Genomic DNA, 27,443 nt, shown 5'->3' with positions numbered 1-27,443 from the left:
TCCGCCCGTGTTACTTTAAATGACAACCAACTCGTCCAGATGGCTTATTCTAATGTTATTATCTAGTTCAATCAAAATAGTCTCTTTAATTTATTCATGTTTTATTTATTTATTTAATCTAGACACTAATTATTGCCTACATTCTTCCCATTATTTTTCAACCCCTAGCCCTAAATTTTTTTTAAATACTAATAATTTATTTCCCTCGAAAATAAATAATTAATTTTTTAATTACTGTAATTTAACATTTAATAAATTGTAGTAATTTTTTTTCGTTGGTCGCTTTGACGATCTTTCGACATTAAGGTGATTAAAATAGTTTTTATACAGATTATATATAAAAATATATAAGTATATCGGTTCGGAGTATAAAAAGGGTGGGAAAAATTTTCACTGGGTATATCCAGAGCTCTCGTTAATTCAAATATAAGAGGGAGAGACGCGTATTTTTTTTTTAATCAGAGCAGAGTTGAGTCCTGTCCCAAGTCCTCTCTCTTGGATCAGAACATTCGTTTTTCATTGAGTGTCACATCGCGTAGGTTCGATCTCGCTTAGTCTTACGTGTAAATAATATTCCCGATCCAGCTTCCTTGTCTTTCTCTACTAAAAAACTCTTACAGTAGTCCTTATACGATAACGCTGTCACTCTCAGCCTTACGTTTCGTCGAGGGTCGCGGGTTTTTTTTCTCTTTCTTGAACGAGCGGTTGGCCCCCCGCCAGTAATCCTCCTCGGCACGACCGACCATAATGAAAGATATTAACTACAATTTTATATCGAATTACTGCTGAAACACATTTCAAATTACTTGGGCGTATCCCGCGGATGATGGAACGCTGAGGTTTTCGTGCTGCCCATTGGCTCACTCGTTACTATCTCTCCTGTCTATTGGCTGAGACTTTGAATTGGTGGGGTTCAATATGGGCGTTTCTACCTCGCGGTATGGCCGCCCCAGGAGGCTACGGTGATCCTGCCGCGAGCGGCGATGCTCAGTCGAGTCAGCTCAATCCATACGTTCACACGCTCCATAATATTTTGTTGTCAGTGTTGTTACTCGTTAGTTCAAAAATTAATAACAATTATTGCCTATTACCAATAATTCATAATTATTTATTTATTTACAAACTAAAAAAATTTGTGCTCACAATTAAACGCGTGGCTGTGCTCCAATTTGAATGTAAAAGTGTTTTGACAGCTGACTTAATTTAAATATGTGATACCAGTGGTTGTGAATGTTAATAAACTTGGAGTAATTTTTTTTTCTTTTTTTTTTTTTTTTTTTTTTTGCATAAAATGAAGTTTTATATAAAAATCACTGTCACAAATAAAAATTAGAGTACATACTCAAAAGTATAAAATAATAAAAAATTTAAACGGAAATGGCTGACGGGTGTGCTTCTGTGCACGGTAATTATGTTAAGTGGGCAGTTAGCAATTAAGCAAGAAACCGAGCAAGCGCAGCCTCTTAATTGCTGCGCGGCCAAACGAATCTTATTCTTATTATATGTATATGTACATATATACATATATATATAACAAGTCGTGATCTTGCACATGTTCATTATTATAATAATAATAATATAGTCAGTCCCCAATCAACTTTATTATCAGAACAATTTATATAATCTTTGAATAATATAAATTTATGGTGATGGTTGATGAATAAAAACTAATTACTTTAATTGGATGGACGTCATAAGTGATCGGGTTGACCGCCGGTAGTTTTTAGTGTCGTGAGTTAATTAATAAATTCAGGGATTTTATTTTTTAATTGAACTTGTTATCAACGGAAGAGCCACGAGTGGAGCAGGTGGCAGAGTGTCACCGTCGGCAAAATTCTGTCCTCTGGTTACCGCGTGAGTCCCGACGTGGTGGCGACAAAGGGACCGAGAACCAGGAGCCCTGAGGGGTCACCGCACCTCGCGATGACTGTTCACCACCAGAGTCACCACGTAGCAGCGTTGAATGGGATCACGGTCCAGGCCGGGGGTACTGCCGGTGCCGGGTTGAACCTCAGCCGCATGGCGGGTCTCGAAGCGCACCGGGGTCTCGAGAGCATCGACAGGCTGTCAAATGGCATCGACTCGCGTGCGGACATCATCAACAACAACATTATAAATAACAGTAGTCATAGCAATAATCACTCGGCAATCGATCGTTCGGGCGATGCGTCAACGACGATGCCTCACAGGTCAAGGTTTATGATCACCGACATCCTCGCCGACGCTTCCAGCCCGGCCTCCTTGCAGAGCCAGGAACCACCCGCGAGTCCTCCAGCTGCACCTCGGGATCTCAGTGTTCGGCAGGTCCGTAATGTGAACCTCAAGCGGAAAAGAGACGAGGACAGTGACGCCAGTCATCATGATGCCACTTCTGTGTCTTCCAACGGTGAGAAAAATTTTTACTTTTAATTAACTTACTCCAAAATTTTTTTTTACTCCGTCGGTTGTCGGTAGCCAGCAGACTATGGATTTTCAAAACGTTTAGGTGATATAATAGTTTGAGATTAGAGTTATTCACTTCCTTTTATATATATACTTTTTTTTGTTCTGTAATTACTGACCCTCATTTCGTTCCATTCATATATACTAAGGTATGTAGGTATATATATATACCTGACGCGGAAGACCGCGTGTGTTTGAACATCAAAGATGTTACATGGTCATCTCTATTAAATATCCATAATCACGGTGGTTAATGGCCTTAACCCGAATCTCGGTTTTTGGAAATAAAATATATACCAACTGTCTATTATTATTTTTTTTTTTTATCTTAATTTTGTGTATTCATTCAACTTATTAATTTATTATTTGTAATAAATTTAAACGACGCGTCATGATTGCAATTGATTACGAGACAATTAAAGATTGTAGAAAAAAATAATAATATGTATGATATATATTCCTACTTATGTATAATAGTCTACTAGGAAAATCGCGTTTCTTTTATCTAATAACACGTAATAAGCGTTTTGCGTTATCACGAGGACGCGGTTATTTGAGTAAACGTGCGCAGACATATATAAAACTTATATGTATACTTATATATATGTGTGGTAGACTAATGCCGGGACAAAGAGAATTAATGAGCGGTGATTAGCTAAAGATCTGAGGCGCGTGCTCGGGAGTTTTAAAAAAAATTTGCTGTAGAATTTTTACGAGGTAAAGCGTGAAAAGTTAACCACCAAAAAGGCTGCTGCTGCTAGTGAGATATAATACAAAAGTATAAAAACTCGCGCGCATTATATATATAATAGAGGAAGAAAGAATAAGTGTGGGCTTTGGATGGTTGTATTCGAATCAACTTTAATCCGCTTAGAGTCTGCCTCGCCCGTTGGATCCATGCTCTCTAGGCGCCCGACTTCACGCCCTGTCGCTGTATATATGTGCATATATATACTAACAACGTCGAGAGGTGTCGTAGCAATTGTCACGACGACTACACGGTCCCATTTATAATCCTCAAACCGGAAATGATTGGCAAGCGTTTAGAGATCTCACTGTGGAATATTGTATCGCTTTACTATGACTGTTCAACGCTTGTCAACGTCTTGACCTGCAGGATTAATTTTTTTTTTTTTTTATAAATAAATATATATATATATATTTTTTTTTTGTTACTGTCAACAAAACGTAAACGCAGACGTGAAAGTTAAACGTCAAAAAAAGGGTGTTGGAAATTCATATGACAGTTATACGGAAGTTTAAATTAAAAAGTCACACTTATATACATTCATATATATATAAGGGACGGGAGGCAAATCGGGGTAAGGCGGGCAAAACGAAGTAACCCAAAAAAATTTTTTTAATATTTTTCAAATATTCCAAAATTATTTTTGTAAATAAAATTGAGCATTATTTTGAATTTTTTCAAAAATCTAGTGTCAGTCGAAAAATCTTAATGACTTTTATATAAAATGTAATTTTTACAAAAATTTAATTTAATCAAATTTATTTAACATCCAAAAAATTTTTTTTCTTTTTTTAGGGGGTACCCATTTTACCCGCAAAACTGAATTTTTTTCTGAACGGCAATTGAAAATTTTTTCTATTTACTTTGAATTTCATTAAAAAAAAAAGTCCTCAAAAACTTAATATTTCCTCAAGTACCCCGTTTTGTCCCCCTCTCCTCTCCCCTATAAATACAACCGTGTGACGACGGTGACAAAATAACAATGCAGTGATAAAAATATTTTGTAAGCTCGCATAGAATATGACGCTTTTGATGTTGTAATTCTAAATTAAATGCTAATGACCCGACGAACACGCTGTTATTCACGCGAGTCATCATTATCTGTCGAGACGTAACGCTGTCACACGGTGATGTTGATGGGGTTGTAGGTTGGTGTACACATGTGTGTATGTGTACTACATGGATCCCAGTGTGGGCAGTCTGCCGTCGAGATTCGTGTAAATTGCATGTACATGTATGCCTACACATCCTACATATCTCATATATATCCACATACATATACATCTATATGTATTTAACACCGATAACGAGATTCGCGAAAGCCTCTTAACCCCACATTGTTGAGGGCAACAGCTCCCATGCCCCTGCTGTCGGGCAGATTTAACTCTTCATTCAATCCCAAGCTAAAAAATTTTATAATAATTGTATTATCATTTAATGCCAGCACTTTGACATCGTAATTTTATTTAAATATCCAGCAGCGAGATTAGCTGGCGATAAAAAAATATTTAAATTAAATGAATTTAAATATAAATGCAGTAGCGTTTTTTTTCGACGTCAATGCCCTGGCCCTGTGTACTTGAACGGTGCATTAAGAATAAAAGTATTAGATCGAACTGAAAACTACATACGCGCTATTGGCACGCGAGCAAAACAACCATGTGTATCTCCAATCAGAAATACCTAGTGAGCTAGTAGTATGAAGTTGTGTTGTATGATTACATGTTTGAATAAATAGGTATGCATATATGTATATATATGTTACATGTGTATACACAAATCGGCGCGGGTACTAACGCGCACCCTGCTGTTGGACAAACTCACGGACTCCCCGCGTAGTTGCGATTCTTCGTACATACGCATCCAATACAACATGTGGTTTTAGTTGTGAACGTTAACAGAACAGCCGAGCCAACCACTTGGTGACTCGCTAACAGGGTTATTGCGTGACTGAGAGAGTCGATATATGTATATATGTATATATATGAGTATATGGTATTTGTAGTTGGTAGTTAGTAGTAGAACTTGGGCTAATGTAATGTAAGAGAACTAAGAGCCCCTTCACTATCGAATCTTAACTCGTGTACTCTCGGTGTGGTGCCGATTCCTGCAGACAAATCTAACATTAGCTTTCATCTTTTATTATTAAATGTGATACTTAACTTTAATGACACAGATACTTGAGGTATAAATCACTCATGAAGTCTAAGATAGAAATATAAATTTTAAAAAATAAAATAAATATGCAGAGTAATATAAATGTAGATCGGAGTCCCCGGTCGAGGTGTCGAAAGGTAACATACAATAACTCGAGGGTCAGATTCGAGTACGCATTGACTAGGGGCCAAAGAGCAGTTCTCCTATGGCTCTTGTGTAGGTAAAAAAAAAAAAATCACAGGGGTTGCGGTAGAGCGTGTAGAACACGGTACTCAAGAGGGTAAACTCTCATGAATGCCGATTCATTTTTCACGCTCTACCTTTTCACAGTTTGCCAATGTGACTATTTTTTATTTATATATTATATATTATATATACATTTCATGCCACACGATGAGATTCCTTTTCAACTTACGCAAGCATTTTCACATACATCACATTTAATTTGCGGTGATTTAATTGTTTGATAAACATCCGTTAATCATCATTATACGTCGCATTGTTTTTTTTTTTCTCTATACCACAATTATTTTATAAATTACACATGTCTGTGTCTGACCAAACTACACACCATTACTGACAAGCATATAAATTGTAGGTATACATAATATATATGTGTATATATTTAGTTTGAGAAATAAAAGCAAGACTTATTTACTAGTTTCGAGTTACTAAAGTTGCATGTGGATATCTCTTATGTGAAAAACTCGGGAAAAAGTTCCGGCTAACGTCTTGGAAGTGTCTCAAAAAGAAAACTCCTCCACCGGCGGGACTTTTCTAAGTGTATCACATAGTAAATTTAGTTTTCCAACCTCCGTTTCTGCACAGTGAGTTTTCTCTCTTTTCATTTTATCTCTTATCTCAGTCCCTCTACTCGGTTGGTCTAACTCTCGTAGCCTTTTACTTGTGTAGATATAGAGGAATATTCTTGCATCGGTATACCGTCTAGTCTTGCCGACGTCGTGCGGTGAATCTCTCTTCTCTTGTACTCAACTCCATTTCCCCATTCTTACCCCGGAGGGCTTTCTCTCCTCTTCCGTGTGCTATATTTTTCCTCTGGAGGAATGGCCGCCATTTCCCAACATGGTGGACGAGTCAGATCGTTCAAGCGAATCTGCCCGATCAAACGGGGGAGTAAGAGCCACGCTTTCGCTTGGGTTAACTCAATCTCAATTCTCATGCCTTTTTTTACTTTTTATCTCGAGTATTTCTATTTCTATTTCTGCTTTATCTCGCTCTGTCTGTAACACCCTCTATACTCGGTAGCAGTTTTATATCCGACTATCGACCATCAACTATCCGCCGGTTCCAATCGATCAACTCGCTACAACGAGACTCTTTACGTTCTATTCCTTGTGGAAAGAGATTTAATTCTCAATTTACTCTACTCTTTTCCTCTTTTTTACGTGATTCCATTTATATATATGCAGTAAACATACTCTTTGTAAGAGATGAAAATAAAAGTTAAATGATAAAAATACTTCGCTTTATATATATAGTGTAAATATATAATACGAGAAATCCACACCCATGTCGTTAAAATTAATTCACGCGGGTATTATTGCGTCTGCGTGGTCCAATTTAGTTATTCAGCCAATCGTATCTTGGGTGCGCAAAAATTATCCAATAAAAATAAATGATATGTACGTCAAGTTTATTATCATTATTATTATTATACACTGTAACAAATTTGCGGAGAGAACGCGGATTTAATCTGGAGTGAATTATTATTTTTTTCAAATTTAATCCTAGAGTGAAATTCACTCCGAATTGAAGTCTATTTTAATATTGAAATTCCGAATCGGAGTGAATGTAAATTTAAATAAAATCCAGTTCACTCCTAACTCTGTTAAAAAAATAAACTCCATATTTACTTCGTATATGGAGGGATTTTTCATGGCCACATTTCTGGAAAATTTGGAAATGTCAGGGAATTATAAATATACTGGAAAAGTCAGGGAATGTCAGGGAATTTCGTCACAAAGCTGGAAAAATTTTCACTTTCTTTCTTTTGACTGAAAAAATCCTCCAAATTTAGTTTTCTGTCAAAACTGTTGAAAAAGTGACGTGGCGCGAATGCGATTGTAAAACCATCTTGAAAAAAATTAGTAGAAATTGATTCCAATAGCGAAAAAACGAAGCAGTTAGAATTATCAAGGCTGTTAGAAAAAAAAAGTCTTAGTAGAAACCAATCGCCAGGATCTTCAAGCTCTTAACATCCATATTTACAAGTTAAAAAACTAAAAACATTAAATGTATACATAAGTAATGAACTAATAAGTTTCACTATATTTATTATTCGCGTACTTCATTAATACTTTATTAATATTCTATGAAATATTCTTATTTATGAAATTTATTCTAGTGAAAATGAAAAATTTATTTATATTTTATTATAGAGTAAGTTATATAAAAACATGGATTTCAAATCAAAAATAAAAAATTATTCATTTAATAAATAAAAAAAAAAAACAATGAACATTGACAAATAATAACAAAAAGCTTCATTTAACGACAATGATTAATTATTGATTAAACTGACTTGTACCATTTTATTTTAAATAAAATAAATATTTCCAATGATTTAATATTACTACACATAGTCCGGGAATTTTTAAATTGTTTGACTGGAATACCTGGAAAACTCAGGGAATTTCAATCTCAAAAATTTGTGGCTACTATGATTTTTTTAAAACGCGGGAACTCTGAGTTGGAGAATATAAATTGAAATAAAATCCAGATTACTCCGAAATCAGTTAACGAGTTGACAGTAATAATTAAAAAAAATATTTGTCAATATTTCAGGTGTCAAGGAGGATCATGATCATAAAGAGTCTTCCTCAAGTTCACAAAATTCACCGCCAAGTAAAAAACAACGTAAAGCCCGCACGGCGTTTACAGACCACCAGCTTCAAACACTCGAAAAAAGTTTCGAGAGGCAAAAGTACCTGAGTGTTCAGGATCGGATGGAGTTAGCGGCCAAGTTACAATTAACGGATACGCAGGTCAAAACGTGGTACCAAAATAGAAGGTATTATTATATTATATATATATATAAACAGGATAATGGGAGTAAAAAACAAAGTTTTAAATTAAATTAAGTACAATGTATACTTTAAAGACTTGAAATCTCGAGTTTTTAGCGAATCGTCACGGGCACCGGCTGCCGATATATAATTAAAGAACAAAGAATTTGTTAATTATCGTCGGGGGAAGTAAATTCGAAAGAGAAAGGAATTATTTTTTGACTCACAGCATCAATAAAATCCACTCAGCAATAATTATCCCGATAAACAAGGTTTCTTTTGACGGGTTTTCGTTTCAGATAAATTTGTACCGGTTGATTATTCATCCCCAAACGAAAATCCGTGACTAATTAGAGAATGAAAATCGCGGCTTTCGATAAAAGGTTCTCGTTTAACAAGTTAAACGCATCATCTTAACTATAACTAAACACTTTAATCGGTTATTCTCTTTCAGATTATTTTCAGTCAAGCTCGTTTATACTTAAACTTGTTTTTCCATTATGTTGAGACGCTACAAAATGTTTTTACTGACGTCTTTAAAACAACATCCACCGCGTCATTTGGATTTATTACGCTCGCTGAATAACTATAACCGGACTAATCGTTCGTCTATACACTTTAATACTCAAAAGAAACTAAAGCCCGAGGACTGACGGGGGTGAGAGCGCGAGGGCACCATCACGGTCTTAAACCAGGCGCCAGTGACCAAGCATAAATTATAAAACATAAATTAAACTATTATAATCTAGAAAATTTATAATTAGTCACTTTTTAATTTAAAACTTTGTTTCTTATCTCTAAAAAAAAAAAAAAAAATACTGATATCATTCCCCGTCTGAGTTTTTTAAATTTTATTAAAAATTTTCTCACTAAAATTTTAAATATTTTTACACTGTAAAAAACGGGGTAAGTCCAGGCGGTGTAGGTGTTCAAATTTTCACGAGTGTGAATGTAGCAAACATCAGACAAATTTAAAATTATAAGCAAATGAGTAAATAATTAAAAAAATAATATTTATAATAAATGCACTTATTAATTTCAAAATTTTTCAAATGCGCATTTTTTAAAAATTTTATTTTATTTATTATTTACTCCATTTATTAATAATTTAAAATTTGTCTGATGTCTGCTACATTCACACTCATAAATTTTCGGTGTTAAATTTCAACACCGAAAGCGGAGTTAAAGTAACACCGCCGCCGATGTAAATATTCTTTATCGGTGTTAAAAAAATTTCCCGGGGTTAAAATATTTTTTTGATGACAGACACGTGAAATGTACGACATTTAGCGCCTATAGCTGTCAGCTAAAAATATGAGATAAGATACAGTTGGTAAAAAAAATACCTAATAGTTCTAATAGTGACGTCATCAACGGATCAAAAAATATTTTTTGGTTACAGGGCAATAGCAAACGACCAAAAAATATCGAAGTAACTCAACGAACCATCGTGACAAAATTTATCATCATATTAATTAATACACTTACAACTTATCTATAGAGTACAATCCAGTCTAAGACTCATGTGTTGATAATCTTCACACCTCGCGTCTTAAACACGATCGCACTCTCGCAGATATTTTACTTTGTGAATTTTTTTACTTAATTGAAATTTTCTCCAGATAATATTCATTAAATTTTTATATCTTTTTTATATCTAATACATTTTTTTTTTCCAATTTCTATACATGGAATTTTTTTACACCGATTAAACACCGCCTACACCAGTGTTATTTCATTTAACACCACTCTCTTTACAGTGTAATATTTCATTATAAAAATTATTGCCGCGCATGATATTGATCTATAAGATAAATCGCCTCAGGAATTTAAAAGCCCGTTAAATTTGACCATGATCTCTTTTAAACTGAATAAAAAACCAAATCCATACTTTGATTTTTTCACGATTGTAATTCAACGACATTGGTCAGTATATATTCCAGGAACGTTTGTAGGCGGGCAATCGTTACGGGTCGTTAAAATATCCCCCCGAGAAATCGTTTCTACTTATCAGCTAATCACGGGCGCGAGTATGGACGTATGGTCAAAACGGCATGGCGTGACGTTTAATGCACGAGTTTTCATGTCGCTGTGATTGTTTTCTCTCTATACATATATACCCACATCTATCGGGTATAAAAACACAATTGGCTGCTGAGTCTACATATCAGAGTATAATAAAAGCCCCTCCTTCCTCTTAACTCCTACTCCATATAATACCCATACATTATTACACTATTCTCTGTATGTCCCATTGAAATACAAATCAACCCGAGTACACTAGATGCCCGCCAAAGTCGATCACGCCACCGCGTATTTATAAAAATAATAAGTAATAACTAAAACCAATTATTATTTTCCACAAAGACAACCGTTTTATTTCCGTTCTGTCTCGAGGTAATTCGTCGTTCCCAAAATTCGCATAAAGGAAGTCAAAATAAAAAGGGTAAAAAATTAAAAAAATGGGAGGATAGCGAACGTCAGCCGCTGGAAAGCAGCTACCGCATAATACTCTAGAATTATGAGTTTCGTCCCGAGGGCAGGATCCTCTTACACGCATGGACTACTGCGGCTAGACTCGAGGATATATACGTTGACGGATGACGAGAGACCGCACTTTAGAGCCAGTCAAGTCTACCGGGAAAATTATTACACGTTATTCACGCTGCCATCCTCCTTTCAATCCTCGAAATTTTTTATTCGCCTCAAGCCAGTCTTTCTTATTCTTAATAAATTTTCCTTTTTTCATTTAATTCATTACTGCATTGCCTCCGATGATTAAAGAGCCACCGGCCAAAGGGAGAGACGATGACAGATCGTTTCAGGTTTTAAATTAATAATACAATACCAAGCCTAGACAACTGAATAAATTGTTTAAATAATTCAGCGTAATAACTCTCGAGCATCAATTGTCCAGCAAAACTGATGACTGGCAGACTTTTTATTCTTTTCCTCAATAAAAAATATTTTATTTGCAGTGTATATACGGTCTTAGTGACACTAGTTTGATAGCCACCGTGAGAATATGTCTCGAGGATGATCCAGGAAGAAGACGCGGCTTCTTCCCACGCTACTCCGTACTCTGTACCCCCAATAATGTCCTAACGTTATAACGGCCACACACGATCATTATCGTAATGCGTTCTCGTTTTACTAAAGTCCACGTCACAGTCTTACTAATAATGTTACTGACCGGATACATGTATATATTTACTTATGTATATCCATAAAAGTTATATATATATGTATCAACATAACCGCGAGTCAATATCATACCGTTTTGAGTTATTACGGTAGTCTTGCATTATTTATGATAGGGTATCTTTTGGTCAATTTGTGGACACGCAGCTAACGCGACGATTAATAGATAACTCGACGATACCATTTATTTATTTATTTATTATCACAATAGTCACGAGCTCAAGGCATTTATTTATTGTAATTTTATATGTATGTATACATATATAGTCCCCTTGTTATTAATATATATTAGTATATAATATTCTATACTCGACTGTTGTCATCAAGCATATGCTCTCCCGAAGTCTAATAACAGACATTAAAACTTAGATAATTATAAAATGTCTCCCTCATTATCTAGTTTTTAAAATCGTTTATATTTTTAAAATTTCTTTTGAAAAAAAAATGTTTGTCTATTATTGTTATTATTGCGTGCGCGGACATCAATGTGACGTACGGTAGACCGCAGACAAGAAACCAGAACCTGCTGGTGCCATTATAAATACATTAAATCCAAGTGTATAATATATTATTTTAGTTATGTTTACTCCTATTATTTAAATACTTCGTTTACTCAATAAACGACAAATTAATAACGTACTTCTATAAATATAACATTACAGTTACGCAATATGTCATACATATGTATGTAAACATGATAATAATAATAGTTTGTTATTAATTATTTAAAGAAACTCGTTAGTAATCTGAAATAGGGGGGGGGGGGACTTAAGGAAATACTTTCGAGGACTCGAATACGTTAACTCTTTTTTTTTCATAATTTTTAAAGTAAAAATTTTCAGCTGCCGTTAAAAAAAAATCTGATTTTTCGCGGGCAAAATGAGGAACCTTTTAAAAAATTACGCTGTAAAAAATCGGGAGTGAATTCGGAGTGATTATGGATTTTATTTAAATCTCAATTCACTCCGTCACTCGGAATTTAAAACAAAATCACTCGGCATAGGGAATTTGTCCTCTCAGTGGTCGGGATTTTATTTAAATCTGCATTCATTCCGATTCGGAGTTTTGATATTGAAATGAATTCTCTTCAGGAATAAATTTCACTCTGAACTGGAGTTTCAATATTAAAGTAAACTCCCCTTCGGAGTGAATTTAAGGGAATACGCTACCGGACCTCTTTTTCACACTCAGAAAAATAAACGGAACTATCTTTGTTGCACTCGTAAAAAAAATGCGAATTTTAAAACAATTTTTCTCGGAGACGAATTAGAATTTTTGAAAATACGAAATTTCTAGCCCTCTGTTAAGGTTTTAAAAAACGCTAAAGACTTTTTATTTTAGATTTCCGGTGTTTGTCCGTAAATTAAATTGAATTGAAAATCGGTTATCGTTAACCCTTAACTCCGAGGTGATTAAATTCACTCCGGATTTATCTGCAAAATGTTTACGTATTGGATGCCAAGGAAGAAAAAAAAATTTTTTAAGTTTTTATTTTAAAATAAGTGATTAAAATTTTCCTACTGACACTTTTGATTTTTGAAAAAGTTTCAACAAAAAAAATTCAAAAAAATGTTCGATCATATTTACAAAAGTGATTTTGGGATGTTAAAAAAAACAAACTTGTTTATAAAATTTTTTGAGTACTTCGCTTTGCCCCTCTCTGCTCTATAATTTAACTCTTTACATACTTCTAGTTTTATAAAAATAAATAAAACCGTTTCAGGCATTTGTATCTCAGGTGATAAATCAATAACGCTCGAGCGCGCTGTGAGGGTACGCGAGCCCAATTAAGGGTGTTTTAGAGTGGCTCCACTCATAACTGCTAAACTTCTCTTATAAATAAGATACAAGGGGAGAAGTATAATAGTAAAGAGCAAGAAGTATTAAAAAACATTACTCATCATATAATCGCAAGCATTGCCATGTTTTCTGGCCTCTATTATCCATGACTGCTATATATATGTACTCTTTTTTCTCTCATGTCAAACCGCACATGGACATGAGAAATGATCTTGCCTGTTTTAAATTCATAAACGACTTTTATAATGCTCCACAAAACCAACACATATTAATATATATATCAGTGAGTTTGGGTTGTATATTTATATACATATAAAGGGTGTTATGTTTAATGTGGCCTATATTCTTTATTTAATACCCTTGCGAATTTTCCAAACCATCGAGTCATTGTACAAGATGAAGAGCCAGCATCGGAAAAAAACATGACATAACACACCTGATAACTTTTTAAATCAACGGCTCTACTTTCTCTTCATATATCATATATATTAATATCAATATATGGCTTCACTTTATATACACAGAAAAATCAAATTTTTTGGCGCAATAAAAAGTTTGCATTATGAAGTGAAGAAAAAAATTTTCTTAAGACTAGAAAAATTTTCTTGACGTAAAAAAATTATTACTCGCCCCAAGAAAATTTTTACTTACCCCAAGAAAATTTTTGCATTATAAATTGAAAATAAAAATTTTCTTGACACAAAAATTATTACTCGCCCCAAGAAAATTTTTGCATTATAAATTGAAAATGAAAATTTTCTTGACGCAAAAAATTATTACTCGCCACAAGAAAATTTTTACTTACCCCAAGAAAATTTTTGTATTATAAATTGAAAATGAAAATTTTCTTGACGCAAAAAAATATTACTCGCCCCAAGAAAATTTTTACTTACCCCAAGAAAATTTTTGCATTATAAATTAAGAATGAAAATTTTCTCCAGAGAAGAAAAAATTTTGTTGGAACGAGAAGAAAAATTTTTTTTTCTGTGTAAGTAGTCGGCGGTTATTTATTTATTTAGTGCAATGGATATATTGTGATATATTGTGATATATCTTGATAGCATGATGTTGGTGTAAGCAAGGGTTTGTCTCCCTTGGGTCTGTAGTTGTCTAGCCAGTCAGCAGTCAGTAGTCACTAGTCAGTTGTCAGTAGTCACAGGATAGTGTATAGAGGATAGATACGATAGTGGATAGTGGAAAAGCGTTGGGCGTCAGTGTGCGTGGCATGATACGTGATGATTAGCCAGTGAACTCCATGGGCTATTTGTTAGTATAATAAGGGCCGCAGTGTGGCAAACGTAACCACTTGCTAGCACGCCATTCCGTTTTAGCGTAATTTTCTCAGATGATAATTTACATACACGGTCGTGGGTCAAGGGAGAGACGTCAGGGGAGTTAAAACGTTGTAAATGTTATTATACATACATACATATATATAAAGAGAGCAAGAGAGAAAGATGAGGGAGTGGAAATTGTGATTACTCGATGCAATTCATAGGATTGCTTTCAAGAGTACTCCACCCACCTCTACCCTATCATCTACAGCACTCATATCACCCTCAATACTCGGTAAAAGTCAACCCCCACACTCAATTCGTACATAAGCTTCCGTTGATTTTACACGTGATGTCTATAGTATTGCTGGCAATCTACATGCTCAGTGTATAAACATCGTAATAATACGTCTAACGAGCTTTAATTCCGCTTGATTTTAATATTTATTTTATAGCTACAACCCATCATGCAAAGTCCTGCTTGATAGCCACCAATTTAAATAATAAAATTTATATTTTTACTATTTATTGTTTCAGAACAAAATGGAAACGACAGACAATAGTGAGCTTTGAAATTCTTGCCGAGGCGAGTAACTACGTATCCTTCCAAAGTGTGTATGCCAATCGTGCTGGTATGCCAACGCAGCCTTCCTACTGGTATCCTGGTGCACCAGTCCCGCCACCAAATGAGCTCTTCTACAGACAAGCATCAGCAGCAGCTGTCACGCTGCAGAAGCCGATGCCCCATCGGTTTTACCCGCCGATGCAGATGCTCGCGGGTCCCAGTGCGAACGTCCCCCTGGGAAACTTGGCGGCCAGCTCGAGTCTCTCGAGTCTCAGCAGTTATTACAACCGCGAAAGCCCGGAGATGATGCAGGACCCTCGTGAACGGGAACGGGAACATCTCGAGCGCGCGGCGATGCGGGCGAGAAGCAAGAGCTTGGAAAGAAGTCCGCCGCCGAGAGATGACAGTCCGCAGAGTAACCGCAATGACAGTGATGACGAGAGCATAAATGACATCTAGGACTCGGCTGACGTGTTCCCGACTGACAGCGACAGTAATCCGTGGAGCAGCCAATGCAGTGAATTTTAAATTAAAATTTTTTATAAACTTTTATTAATGATGGAGGTAATTTTTGTTTTGCTGTTGATGGATTTTTGGTGAATCAGAGTTGAGTGCCGGTTTTCGATGACAACCGGACGGAGGAAACGACAAATAGTAACGTGATACCGGGCCAGGGCTTGACATTTTTAGACATTCGAGATTTGCGAGAAAATAATGTATTATATTTATATATATACATATATAAGACAGGATGTGACGTGCGGTTAACCAACCTACAAGAGAATAATGAACTTTGATGCTGATTAATCGATCCAATCCCGTTTGTGGTGAATTTAAAATGTGTGTTAGAATTAATTTGTGTCAACGGTTAATTCAATAATTATTTAAACATTATAATTATTATTATTACTATTAATATTATTAATATATATAAATATGTGCAATTTGCTTTGCCAAACAAATATTATTTTCTCCATTCCAATCCGTTCTGTTCTCTGTCACTGTACTCGGACTTTTGTTATTGAGAAGAGATCTGAGATTTATTGCAGAGATTTAATTTTTTAAATCTCACTGCAACATATAAACTCATTTTTTATATTTAAAATAATTATATTTAATGCATTGAACAAAAAATATGTAAATAGACTCGACTGTGAGTTTTTGTCATTACAATTAAATGTTAAAATAAAAAAAAAAATAATAATGAGGCAAATTTGCTTCGTTGGAATGAATTTAATTGAAAAATTATAAATTTGTAAATAAAATAATGAATAATGTAAGTGTGTAATGTACGTAATTATTAATGAGTACGGTATGAATGCCCTTGGTTGTAAACGTGTGAGAAATAATAAGTAATGATTTTAAATAATTGTAATACTTCGATATAAATTTTAAGGAATTTAAAAAAATAAATATATATAAATCTATATATATATTTAAAAATATTTTTCAGATTCAAATATACATATTGAGTGAAAGCTCATGCGCATGGCGCACTTTCGGCACTTATTCTCAATTTCGCAGATTGCGATATTTTAAAATTTTAAAACAAACAAAAAAAAATTACCAGTATTATGAGTGTATAAAAGTATAGTAGACTATGGGTAAAGATGATTGTGTTTATAAAATTGTGCGGCTCAACATTGCAATTACACTCGAGTGCATCGAATGCACGAGTAAAAAATATTAAAAAAGTAATTAAATAAAAATAAAAATTGTAAAAAAAGTTGGCCGCGCGATAAATGTTAAATCTTGCAGCAAAAATTAAAATAAATAGCGAACTTATGCTTTGTATAATAATGTCTGTATAGCAAAAAAAAATTATTATATGAAAAAATATATTATACTAAATTTATTCTGCTTATTTATTTTTATTTAAAACCATAAATTCGCGGTTAATTTACTGATGGATAATAGTCCAGTATTAGTACTAACGTACTCACTTGTTTCGCGGAAAGAAGGGGTGTTATTTCTTGAATTAGCTATTAGGGTAAACTAAGTGCAGCATGTACAGAAGTAATAGTGGTAGTTATTGTTGTAGTATACAGCAGTTATTCTCTCTCTCCCAAGTCCTCCAATTACGCGAAATTAATTTGGTGGCCATTAGTGGTCAGAGAGTGTGGGGTTAACGATTTTCTAGCCGGTAAATTCACCGAACCGGGACACTTTAAAGTTCTCTAGAGCTCACCCACCGTGAACGGCTAAATTCTAGAGTTATTTCTCAAAATACTTCTAAAGTAATAATAATAATAATCATAATCATTTTAACATAATAACCTAAGCTTCAAACTACTGGATGTCAATCTTGATCCAAAACGTTACTTCCGGCGATCAGAGCCAGCATATATCCATAATATAATAAATACATGTATATATAATAGTGATGGGAACGTAAACGAAGAGTTGTTCCGTTGATATAGAAACTAAAGACGGCAAAGTTTCTTTCCATGTGCACACGGGATGTGGTTAACCCTTGCACGGTTAGATCGCACTTTTGCAAGGCTTCTGCATCCTTTCGGACTTGCAACCAACTCGGGAACGTTGAAACAAAAATCCCAGGCCTTTTATAAACACACACGCTCATTTATATTATACAACATACATATATATAATATATATAGACGGACAATTACCACATTATACTCATCATCGTCATCACGAAACTGATGACGAGGGTACAGGTAAGAAGGATAAAGACAAATGAGAAGAGAACACACACACCCACACACACATGTAGAATCTTATGGTAGTCGTGGTTGTCGTCTTGGTCGTGGCGTTACAGAGGCACCTGCTTCTACCTCAGCCTTTATTGCGTTATCTTTTGGATCGACAAGTGGCGAGAAGTAGCTGCTAGACTCCACGGACTAAACGTGATTTTATCTTTACTCCAAGACCAGCGGACCACTTATATCGTTAATTGCTCCAACTTCCGGTTCACCATTTGAGCGCACGTACTCTTATCCACTGGCGTGCGCCATTTACAATCTATCTACTCTTCTATTAAATATATGTGTGCATATATGTGTATTCTTTTCATGCTTTAATTTAATGCGCATTATACAGAAGTTAACTTATTGTACAATCAACACACACATCGCACATGACACACAACCTTCAGCGTGTCTCTATATGCATTAAATATATGCGCATTCTTATAAGTGTTATTTGAGCGTGACACGGATCAGTGCTTTGGAATTTACATGCTGATCATTATTGACGCGTTATAATCAATTCCACCGGCTCCATTATATCAACTATCGAACGCACACCTTTCTGTATCATCATAATCATCAGCAACATAACCAGCGTATGGGTTTAGAGCAAAAGGACGCAATCTAACGCCCAGTTGCTCGGGTATTTGATAAATGGCCACGTAGATATGTCACACTAAAGCCTCTATAGAATCTATAGGTAAGAGAAATATATATGTATATGTATATGTATATATATAAAGGTCGACGCAAATTTAATCACCCTCATTTTATATAAAATATTTAAATACAATGAATTCGTTAAATATTATTAATGGTTTGAAATATAACTCATATCAGGAAATGAAATCTTGTTAAAAATAAAAGTTAATGAGTCATTATGATCGCGATAAAAAATTAACGAATATATATGTTTAGTCAAAACATATATATCGCAGATCGGAGTCAGTGGGCTTGTATCCTTTCCCTCGGTTGCTCATATATGTAATATATATTTATATATTATAAATGAAATTACGGAGACTATTATCATTATTGTGGTAGCATTAAATTTTGGTTAAACTTTATTAGTGTGTGCACACATGTCGGTTTTTAGTTTTTAAATTTAAATATTGTAATTGAGTATGATTATTATCTTGAGTTAATCGTGAGATGAAAGCTTCCTTCCTACTCGTTCATCGTCGCACCGTCAACATTTACCGTTTTTCTACACGGCTAAAATGCGTAAACATATGGCGCCTTTTAGACACGATTATACTACACCTATACTATGTTTTTATATACATATATATGTGTGTGTATATATATGAGAGAATGCGGTAAAAGTGCTCGCGTCTTATCGTTAACTGAGATCCGTTCCAAACGGCTAATCTGACGTCTCTTAAGACGTACAAGCAAACCATCAGAAAACAGAGAATAAGTTTTTTTTTTTTTTTTTTCGGTTTCGTTATCTGGACTCATTATTAATTTGTATCCTACTTTTTATAGCCCACTATATTCAATTATACCACAGTAATGCGTTTAAATAAATATGAACATGATCATTGAATTTTTGTTATAATTAAAAGTAAATTATATAGAGAAAGTTTTTTTTTTTTTAATCGGTGTAAATAACAAGTTTACAATAATAATATTTAGTGTTATTATTATTTAAATACACTGAGAAACAAAATAACTTTTGTAAAGAAAATTGAAATTTATCTACTCTACTGGAAAAAAAGATTAAAATTTTTTGAAATAAATTTGGGTTTCTTCGATTAAGAAATTTTTTTGAATGACATCTTTAAATTTTTGCGCCAAAAATATATTAGACTAAAAATTTTTGGAGCGCAGAATCATTTTCTTGACAGAAGTAAATCAAAATTTGTTTACTCAACTGCAAAAGAAAGATCAAAATATTTTGAAACAAATTTGGGTTTCTTCGACTAAGAAAATTTTTTGAATTAAATTTTAGCGCCAAAAATATATAAGATTTAAAATTTTTGGAGCGCGAAAATTCATATTTTTGACAGAAGAAAATCAAAATTTATTTACTCTACTTCAAAAAAAAAAGATCGAAATATTTTAAAATAAATTTAGGTTTCTTCGATTGAGAAATTTTTTTAAAATGAAAACTTCAAATTTTTGCGTCAAAAATATATTAGATTTAAATTTTTTGAAGCGCAGAATCATTTTCTTAACAAAAGAAAATAAAAATTTGTTTACTCTATTGCAAAAAAAAAGATCAAAAAATTTTGAAATCAATTTGGGTTTCTTCGATTAAGAAATTTTTAGAATGAAATCTTGAAATTTTTGTACCAAAAATAGATGAGATTAAAAATTTCTAATAGCATAATTTCTTGTGGTAAGAATATACAATGATTCGAAAAGGTTTTTTTTCTCTCAGTGTATTTTAGAAATGTTTTTTTTTTTTTAAATTATAGATGTGTTGAAATATCAGATCAATACCGGAAAGACTGTCATAAGAATTTTCTGAGAATAGAGATCCGGATGTCAAAAGACTAATATATATATGTGGCATGTTAGAAGATAAATGGTAAATCATTTAGGTAAAAGTAGTAGGCTCGGTGGGAAGGACTATTAATTATGACAAAGAAACCGCAAGAGTCCGGCAATCGTTGTATTAAAGACTTCCCGTAGTGTAAGCGGCGAGTTTTAAAGAACCAAACGATTAGTTACTTTAACCAAATTATTCGTCAAACAATGAGTTAAGTATATTGAGGATACACACTTCACTTGGACTCGTGAGTATTCATCTGACCAACACATGGTACTTAAAGACTCGTATGCAAGCGCAGTAATTTCGTACATGTGAAACTGATGATGATCGATGTAAAAAAAAATAATAAATAATAATAATAAAAGCCCAAGTGTGGCGGAAAAATAAAAAGTTTAAAAAATCACTAAGTTAAAAGTTAAATTGTAATGAGCACGCAATTACTGAGAGAAAGGATGAAAGACCTCAATGATGAGGTGGCAAGCGACTCTCCAGCATTGTCATGATCGTCGCTGTAGACAGCATGATCGTCATCCATTTGTTTCCTGGCGGGCGGCGGCGGCATTCGAGCTCATCTGTAATTTCGTACGTCAGCACCGAATATTAATTTGAATTCCTCCAGCCACTCTGCCGTTTCGCTCACTCGCTCACTTACTCATATATATATATATATATATACATATATATTATTTTCCTTCAATCCCATGACCATCATATGGTGAGAGAAAAGATGTTACTGTAAAGATTATTGGCTTTTTGTCGTGGGTAAATTAAATATATCCAGATCTCAGTAGCTGTACATTCGATCTTTTATGATTGTCCTGAACTTGATGATAATCTTCTGCGGATAATAAATCGAATTCTTTTTCTAATCGATTCTATGTATGAAGACATCGGGGCACGTCGGTCCCCGATATTTATTTTTTGTGGCTTTTGAACACCGGGTACTTCTTTTGATCTATCTAACAAATTCATCATAATTTTGCCAATTAAAAAAAAATTATTTTTCGGGGCATAATGGACCCCCTCCAAAAATGATAAAAAAAATATTTCTATTGAATAGGAAACTTGTAAATTACATTAAATAAAAATGATGATTCTGAAGTTAGCAGACAATTAAAAATTTTTTGATTTTTTTTTTAACAATTAAAATTGAAGAAAAAAAAAAACTAAAAAATATCACCTGTAGTTTTTTTAATTTTCTACATCTGTATATTTTTAATTTTTTTTTTCTTCAAATTTAATTGTTCAAAAAAAAATCAAAAAATTTTTAAGTGCACAGAAAAAAAGGATTTCTTGGCGCAAAAAGTTTTTTCTTGTTCTTAGAAAATTTTTACTTGACCCAAGAAATTTTTTGTATTATAAAGTGAAAACAAAACTTTTCTTGGGGTAAGATAAAATTTTCTTGGAACAAGAAAAAAATTTTTTAGGCGAGAAAAAAATTCTTGAGCCAAGAAAAATTTTTGTCTTCAATTCATAATGCAAAATATTTCTTGCGCCAAGAAATTCTTTTTTTCTGTGTGTCTGCTAACTTCAGAATCATAAAATGATACGGAAGTTAGCCGACGTCCAATAATTTTTGGATTTTTTTTAAACAATAAATTATTAAAAATAAAATATTTGAAAAAATTGCATCTATAGTTTATTAAATTTTCTACATGTGCATATTTTTATTTTTATTTTTTTTTTTAAATTAAGTCAATGAAACAAAAATTCGAAAATTTTTAACTGTCTGCTAACTTCAGGATCATAAATAAATCAGTGGATTTTTTTTTTTTCAAAATTATTTAGGGGGTCCGTCGTGCCCCAGGTACTTCACATCTCTTTGAAACGTGAATATATCAAACTTCGGAAAATATGACGACAAAAAAAATTATTTTGGCAGATTTTCAAGGGAGTCCGTCATGCCCCGGTCTCCCCTATTTATGTATAATTAGTAACATGGTATAATATATATACCATATATATTTTTGCTGAACAAAGTATATAAAATGTATAGACTTTGAGTCAATAAATATATAGAATCGTGTGTAATGAGGGCAAATGGGGTGAAGAAGGCGTAGTGGGAGGTGATGTGGATAGTTTGAGGGCAATCGAGGGATATGTGATAATTAAGCTGGATATAATGTAGTAGTAAATAAGGTTGTGTGCCGTGTAGTGTATCGAGGCGGAATACATAACTTTGTGACATTTATTGATGATGGTAGCACTACTGCCATCTTAAAACTACCGCAGCGTCGAGGATCACGCGAAAGGGGCGAGAGATGGGTTAAGGTGAGAATAAAGGAGCGAGATGAAACAAAAAAATAATCATAATAATAATAAATAAAGTTTTAAAAAAAATATGAGACAAATGAAGAGAGATAGACAAGGGGTATTAGAGACTAATTTGGCAGCGCACCGCTTGTTAATTTTAATTACAAAAATAATCCGTTAAAACTTTCGTCGGAGATGAAAAGAATGAAGAAGACGGATTGTTATTATAATAATAATGCCGTTCAAAAGTTATAATAAATAAAAAGTCATTCTTTTAGATAATATATATTAATATGCTCAGGATTTCCTCTGATATATATATAAAAATATGCTTCTACAATTATTTATTTATTGACGAATAAATTATTTATCAAACGTTGAAACGCGTACGGATAAATAATTTGTCAGTTGTCAAAAAAGAGGACAACGGCATTGCCATGGCACCATAAATTACTTATATGTATATATAAAAAAAAAAAAAATACACGGCGCCATTGGTCAGTACTAATGAAGCGTCAAAAATTTAAACAAGTAACACGTTGACGTTTTATCCAAGCGATTGCACCCGGCAGTGCAGCAAGAATGGATAAATTTCACGGGACATTGGCATTTCTTTAAGAAAATTAAACTCATTGGCTATGGCGGAACATGACAAGCCAGATATTCCATAAAGATATCGTTTAAATATATGTGTGTATGTATATATTTATTTGAAAGTGTAAAAAAAAGGGTTTGTTACTTTTAAATCCAATTAAATATAAACCCAATGGTTACAAGTTACAATGCAATAATACACTATAGGGATTTACAACAAACAACAGTAACTATTATATGTACAATCCACGTATATACCGGTGCAAATCGCAAAAGCTAAAGCAAGAAGAAGTTAATACCCCTCTCTGGTTGCCACGCCCTATCTGGATGCACCCCCGCTACGCGCCTTTTGTTTCGCGGTTCATTTGTCTCCTCGGTCTGCCCACTCTTCTGCAAATGACGGGAGTTCTGGTACTCTACCGTATACTCAATGCTGCATATCGTGAAAGAGAATGGAATGGAAAAGAAGAGAAGAGAAGAGAAGAGAAAGAGTAGGAGGGGTGGGGTGGGGGTGGTAGAGATGGAGGTGAATGAGAAAGAGGACAAGATAAAGGATAAAAAGAAAAGAGAGTGACGGTAAAGGGGAGAGAGTGGGACGTAAAAAGGGAGAGACGGCGATTCGATGCAAAAGCGCAGCACGAGAAGAGCAATACAAGAGAGTGGACCATAAAGCGATAAATTAAAACCCCGCGGAGAGACTGCGGGCAAGCGTAAACCCATCATTCCCCTATACTACTACACTGTACTCTAAAAACTATAGAGCAACTACTGGTAGAGCACACAGTGCGCACATTATTACCCGATCGGGGACCGTTACTTCCCGAAGATGTCGCTTTTTGTCAGAGTTATAGGCGCGTCGTTAATAACATTTCGCTTCAATCGATTGTCTGGAGGTCTCACACCGCCACCACCACCACTAGATCTTCGTCATTATTTTTTTTCTACGGTTCATCGAATGTATTTATTACATTATATTATTATTTTTATTCAGGATTTTTTCCACTTGCCCAGCACGTAGCTGATATTATTGTCATTATGCCTGCATTGTCCCCTATAATAATAATTTTAAGTATCGAGATTCTCTATTAGCCATTTAATTTTCAAAGGATTTTATCATTGGCTCGTATTACTGCGAGGGAGGATCTCTGGTGAGCGAAATAAAACGTATACAAGAGTGTAGAGTATTAAGTATAGAAGTTGAATCATCATCGAAATGATATCGAATAAAATAGAACGATTCGACTTAGCTCTTTGCCAGGGTCATTCTCTTATTCTCAAACTGCTGCCTCAAATGACAGTAATATTGTCTGGGTTGTGGTTTTGGGCACCACAGACTGATTATAGTCCACTTCCGACGCGTAAACAACGGTTCCCGAAAGAGCTTTAGTCCCATATATTTTTTTACTCCATACACAGTTTTTAATCCATGAGAACTAAAACTCTTATGCTAGTGGACTTGTTTCGTTTAATATTTTATCACATTCCTGACAGGCTATTTGTCACTTGGATGTCATCTGTCACTCGGACGAATTTTTTAAAAATATTTCATAGAAATAAAATTGAGTCAAACCTCCAATTTCAAATTTTTTTCTAATTTCTGTTTAAATTTTTTTTTTATTAATTACAAGTCGGAAACAAAGTTCAGATTTTGACAGATGAAAATTTAAAAATATTTTTTCCCGCGTAATTTTCAAATTTCAAGTTTAAAAAATTAACATTAATATGCTGTCATATTTTTAACGAAATATTTTGAGTATCATCGGAAATTCCAGTCTCAATTAAAAAAAAAAAAAAATTCAACATTTAATACAAACGCTTTTGGATTGTGAGTACACTGTAAAAAATCACCGGGGTAAGTCCAAGCGGTGTGGGTGTTAAATTTTAACCCCGAAAGCGGTGTGAAAATAACGCCACCGCCAGTGTAAATATTGTTTTTCGGTGTTAAAAGAAATTTTCCAGTGTTAAAATATTTTACTTTGGAAATGTGTGCATATGTGTGCCCGTGTAGAAAAAATAAGTTCCAAAAAGATTCCAAAAAAGTTCCGCATGTAGAACTTCTAAACATGAGACAGATTAGAACTTCGAATGGAACGATAGTAATTTTGATGGTAAAAAAAAAGTTTTTATGAACAAATTTAGAGTCAAAAAAGGACGTTCTTGGAACTTTTTTGGAATTTTTTCTTGTTCTATAAAAATTCAAAAGTAGTGATTTTTGAACCACTTTAGTATGTTTCTGGAACGTCTTTAGTCTACAATAGATACAAAAGTCGTCATTTTGGAATGTTTTTGAATGCCTTTTTTAGTCCATAAAAAAGTCAAAAGTGGTGATTCTGGAACTTTTTTGGAATGTCTATATAAAATTCCAATTTCCAAAAAAGTTCCAAAAACGTCCTTTTTTGACTCTAAATTTGCTCGTAAACACTTTTTTTTACCATCAAAATTGATAAAGTTCAAAAAAACATCCATTCGAAGTTCTAATCTGTCTCATGTTTAGAAGTTCCACATGCGGAACTTTTTTTTGAATCTTTTTGGAACGAATTTTTTTCACACGGGTGTGCGTGGATGTCTCAAGATATTTTTTGCGTTTTATAAGTTTCCCAAAGCTAATAATCTGAGCGGACGCAGTTTACCCCACATTTACACCGGTTTAACACCGCCGAATTACGCCTCCTACACCAGTGTAATTTCATTTTAACACCAAGTGGAGTTAAAATGAGTCGATTTTTAACACCGCTCTTTTTACAGTGTATCAACCGAAAAATGATCATGTTCGAGTATAATACTTTTGTGAAATCGTTTCGATGGTTCCAATTAGAAGCATTACAATCCATACAAAGTACATCACACCACGGAATAGAGGGCTTTAAGCTCATTTACAGACAGCTGCAAACGATCTCTGCTCGAACCCAAAGGATTCACTATATACTAATATAATATAAAGTGCTATGCGTGTACACATGGCCCGTGCCGGGCGTACTTTTGCAAAGCAACAACACAACTTACAGCCTTACATTAACAAGCGCGTCTGTACACAACCCAAGTACACACACCAGTATAATGAATTGTCTTGAATTTTATTTTTTTCAGCTCCTCTGAAACGTGTAATTTTACCGTACGTAAACTTGGACTCGGTCTTTCTCTTAATCTGCCTAATTAGACTACATCTGTGCTCAGTGGTTCTCAGTAATTTGAAATATCCACATCTGCAATGTCTATATATACATATACATATATATGAATTTATGTTTAAGTAGTATATTACCTGCAAATACACGCACAGCAATACAAGAATTGAAACAAAGTAACGCTTGATAAAATAGACTGTGCAAAAGATAAAAAAATAAGAGATAGAGAAATGAATCTGCGGCAACGCCAACACAGGCACGTCCCCTTTCAGTTCTCTGTAATTTTACACTAATCCTCCGGCACGCTGAGAAGAAAATATTATCCCTTTGCCAATTGCAATATAATCTTTCTATCTATTACAGCCACTCATATATAAGCGCTCGTATCTATACATCTACTCATATATATATACATACCGACATACCGCGACTTATTTCCGTAAGTAAGAAAGAGCTCGCGGGAATCGGTAATGACGATTTTTTCTTCTCCTTCTATTTATTATTTTTTTTTTTTACTTCCTTTTAAACTTTTAAACTCCCGCTCAGTTTATATAGTTCTTATATGACGATTAGAGACAGAAATAAAAAGTTATTTAATTTTTTTAAACTTTATTACATCGCTGCAATCGCACGAAAGTCATATTAAAAACCAGTTACTGTCGTCAAGAGTAGGAGCTGAGAAACATATAATCCTTATTCGCTTTTACATCCATGTGTCATTCTCTTTCCTTCTTTACGAATTATTATACTCCAATGATCTCCACCATCTATATATACATACATACATATATACACATATTATACTATACATTTATCAAAGGTTTCGATCTTTTAGTTGCGTGTTAACGGCCACGTAATCGTTCACCAATGGAGAGAATCATTTTATCACGATGTAAAAAAAATATAAAAATAAATCGTTGACAATTATTTAAGTATTTTAGTTAAATGAGTATAGTTTCATTAAAAATATCAGGAAAAAAAAAAAAAAAAGAAACAGTCAACGTGAGAAATAACATCTCGATGAGAAATGGTTGTTAATCCTTTTAA

At 33.9% G+C, this 27,443-nt stretch overlaps 1 protein-coding gene across 1 annotated transcript; it reads left to right on the top strand.

Annotated features, from left to right (window-relative positions):
- The first annotated feature begins 976 nt into the window (after window positions 1–976).
- On the top strand, window positions 977–17,050 carry LOC130668223 (barH-like 1 homeobox protein). The gene is made up of 3 exons (XM_057470394.1): window positions 977–2,386; window positions 8,153–8,378; window positions 15,186–17,050. The coding sequence occupies exons 1-3, from the start codon at window positions 1,924–1,926 to the stop codon at window positions 15,670–15,672; spliced, it is 1,176 nt and encodes a 391-aa protein (XP_057326377.1). The 5' UTR covers window positions 977–1,923; the 3' UTR covers window positions 15,673–17,050.
- The last annotated feature ends 10,393 nt before the right edge of the window (window positions 17,051–27,443 follow it).

This window comes from Microplitis mediator, chromosome 5 (genome assembly GCF_029852145.1).
Source record: "Microplitis mediator isolate UGA2020A chromosome 5, iyMicMedi2.1, whole genome shotgun sequence".
Taxonomy (NCBI): domain Eukaryota; kingdom Metazoa; phylum Arthropoda; class Insecta; order Hymenoptera; family Braconidae; genus Microplitis; species Microplitis mediator.
Note: the sequence above shows the minus strand (reverse complement) of the source record. Positions and strands in the feature narration are given on the sequence as shown.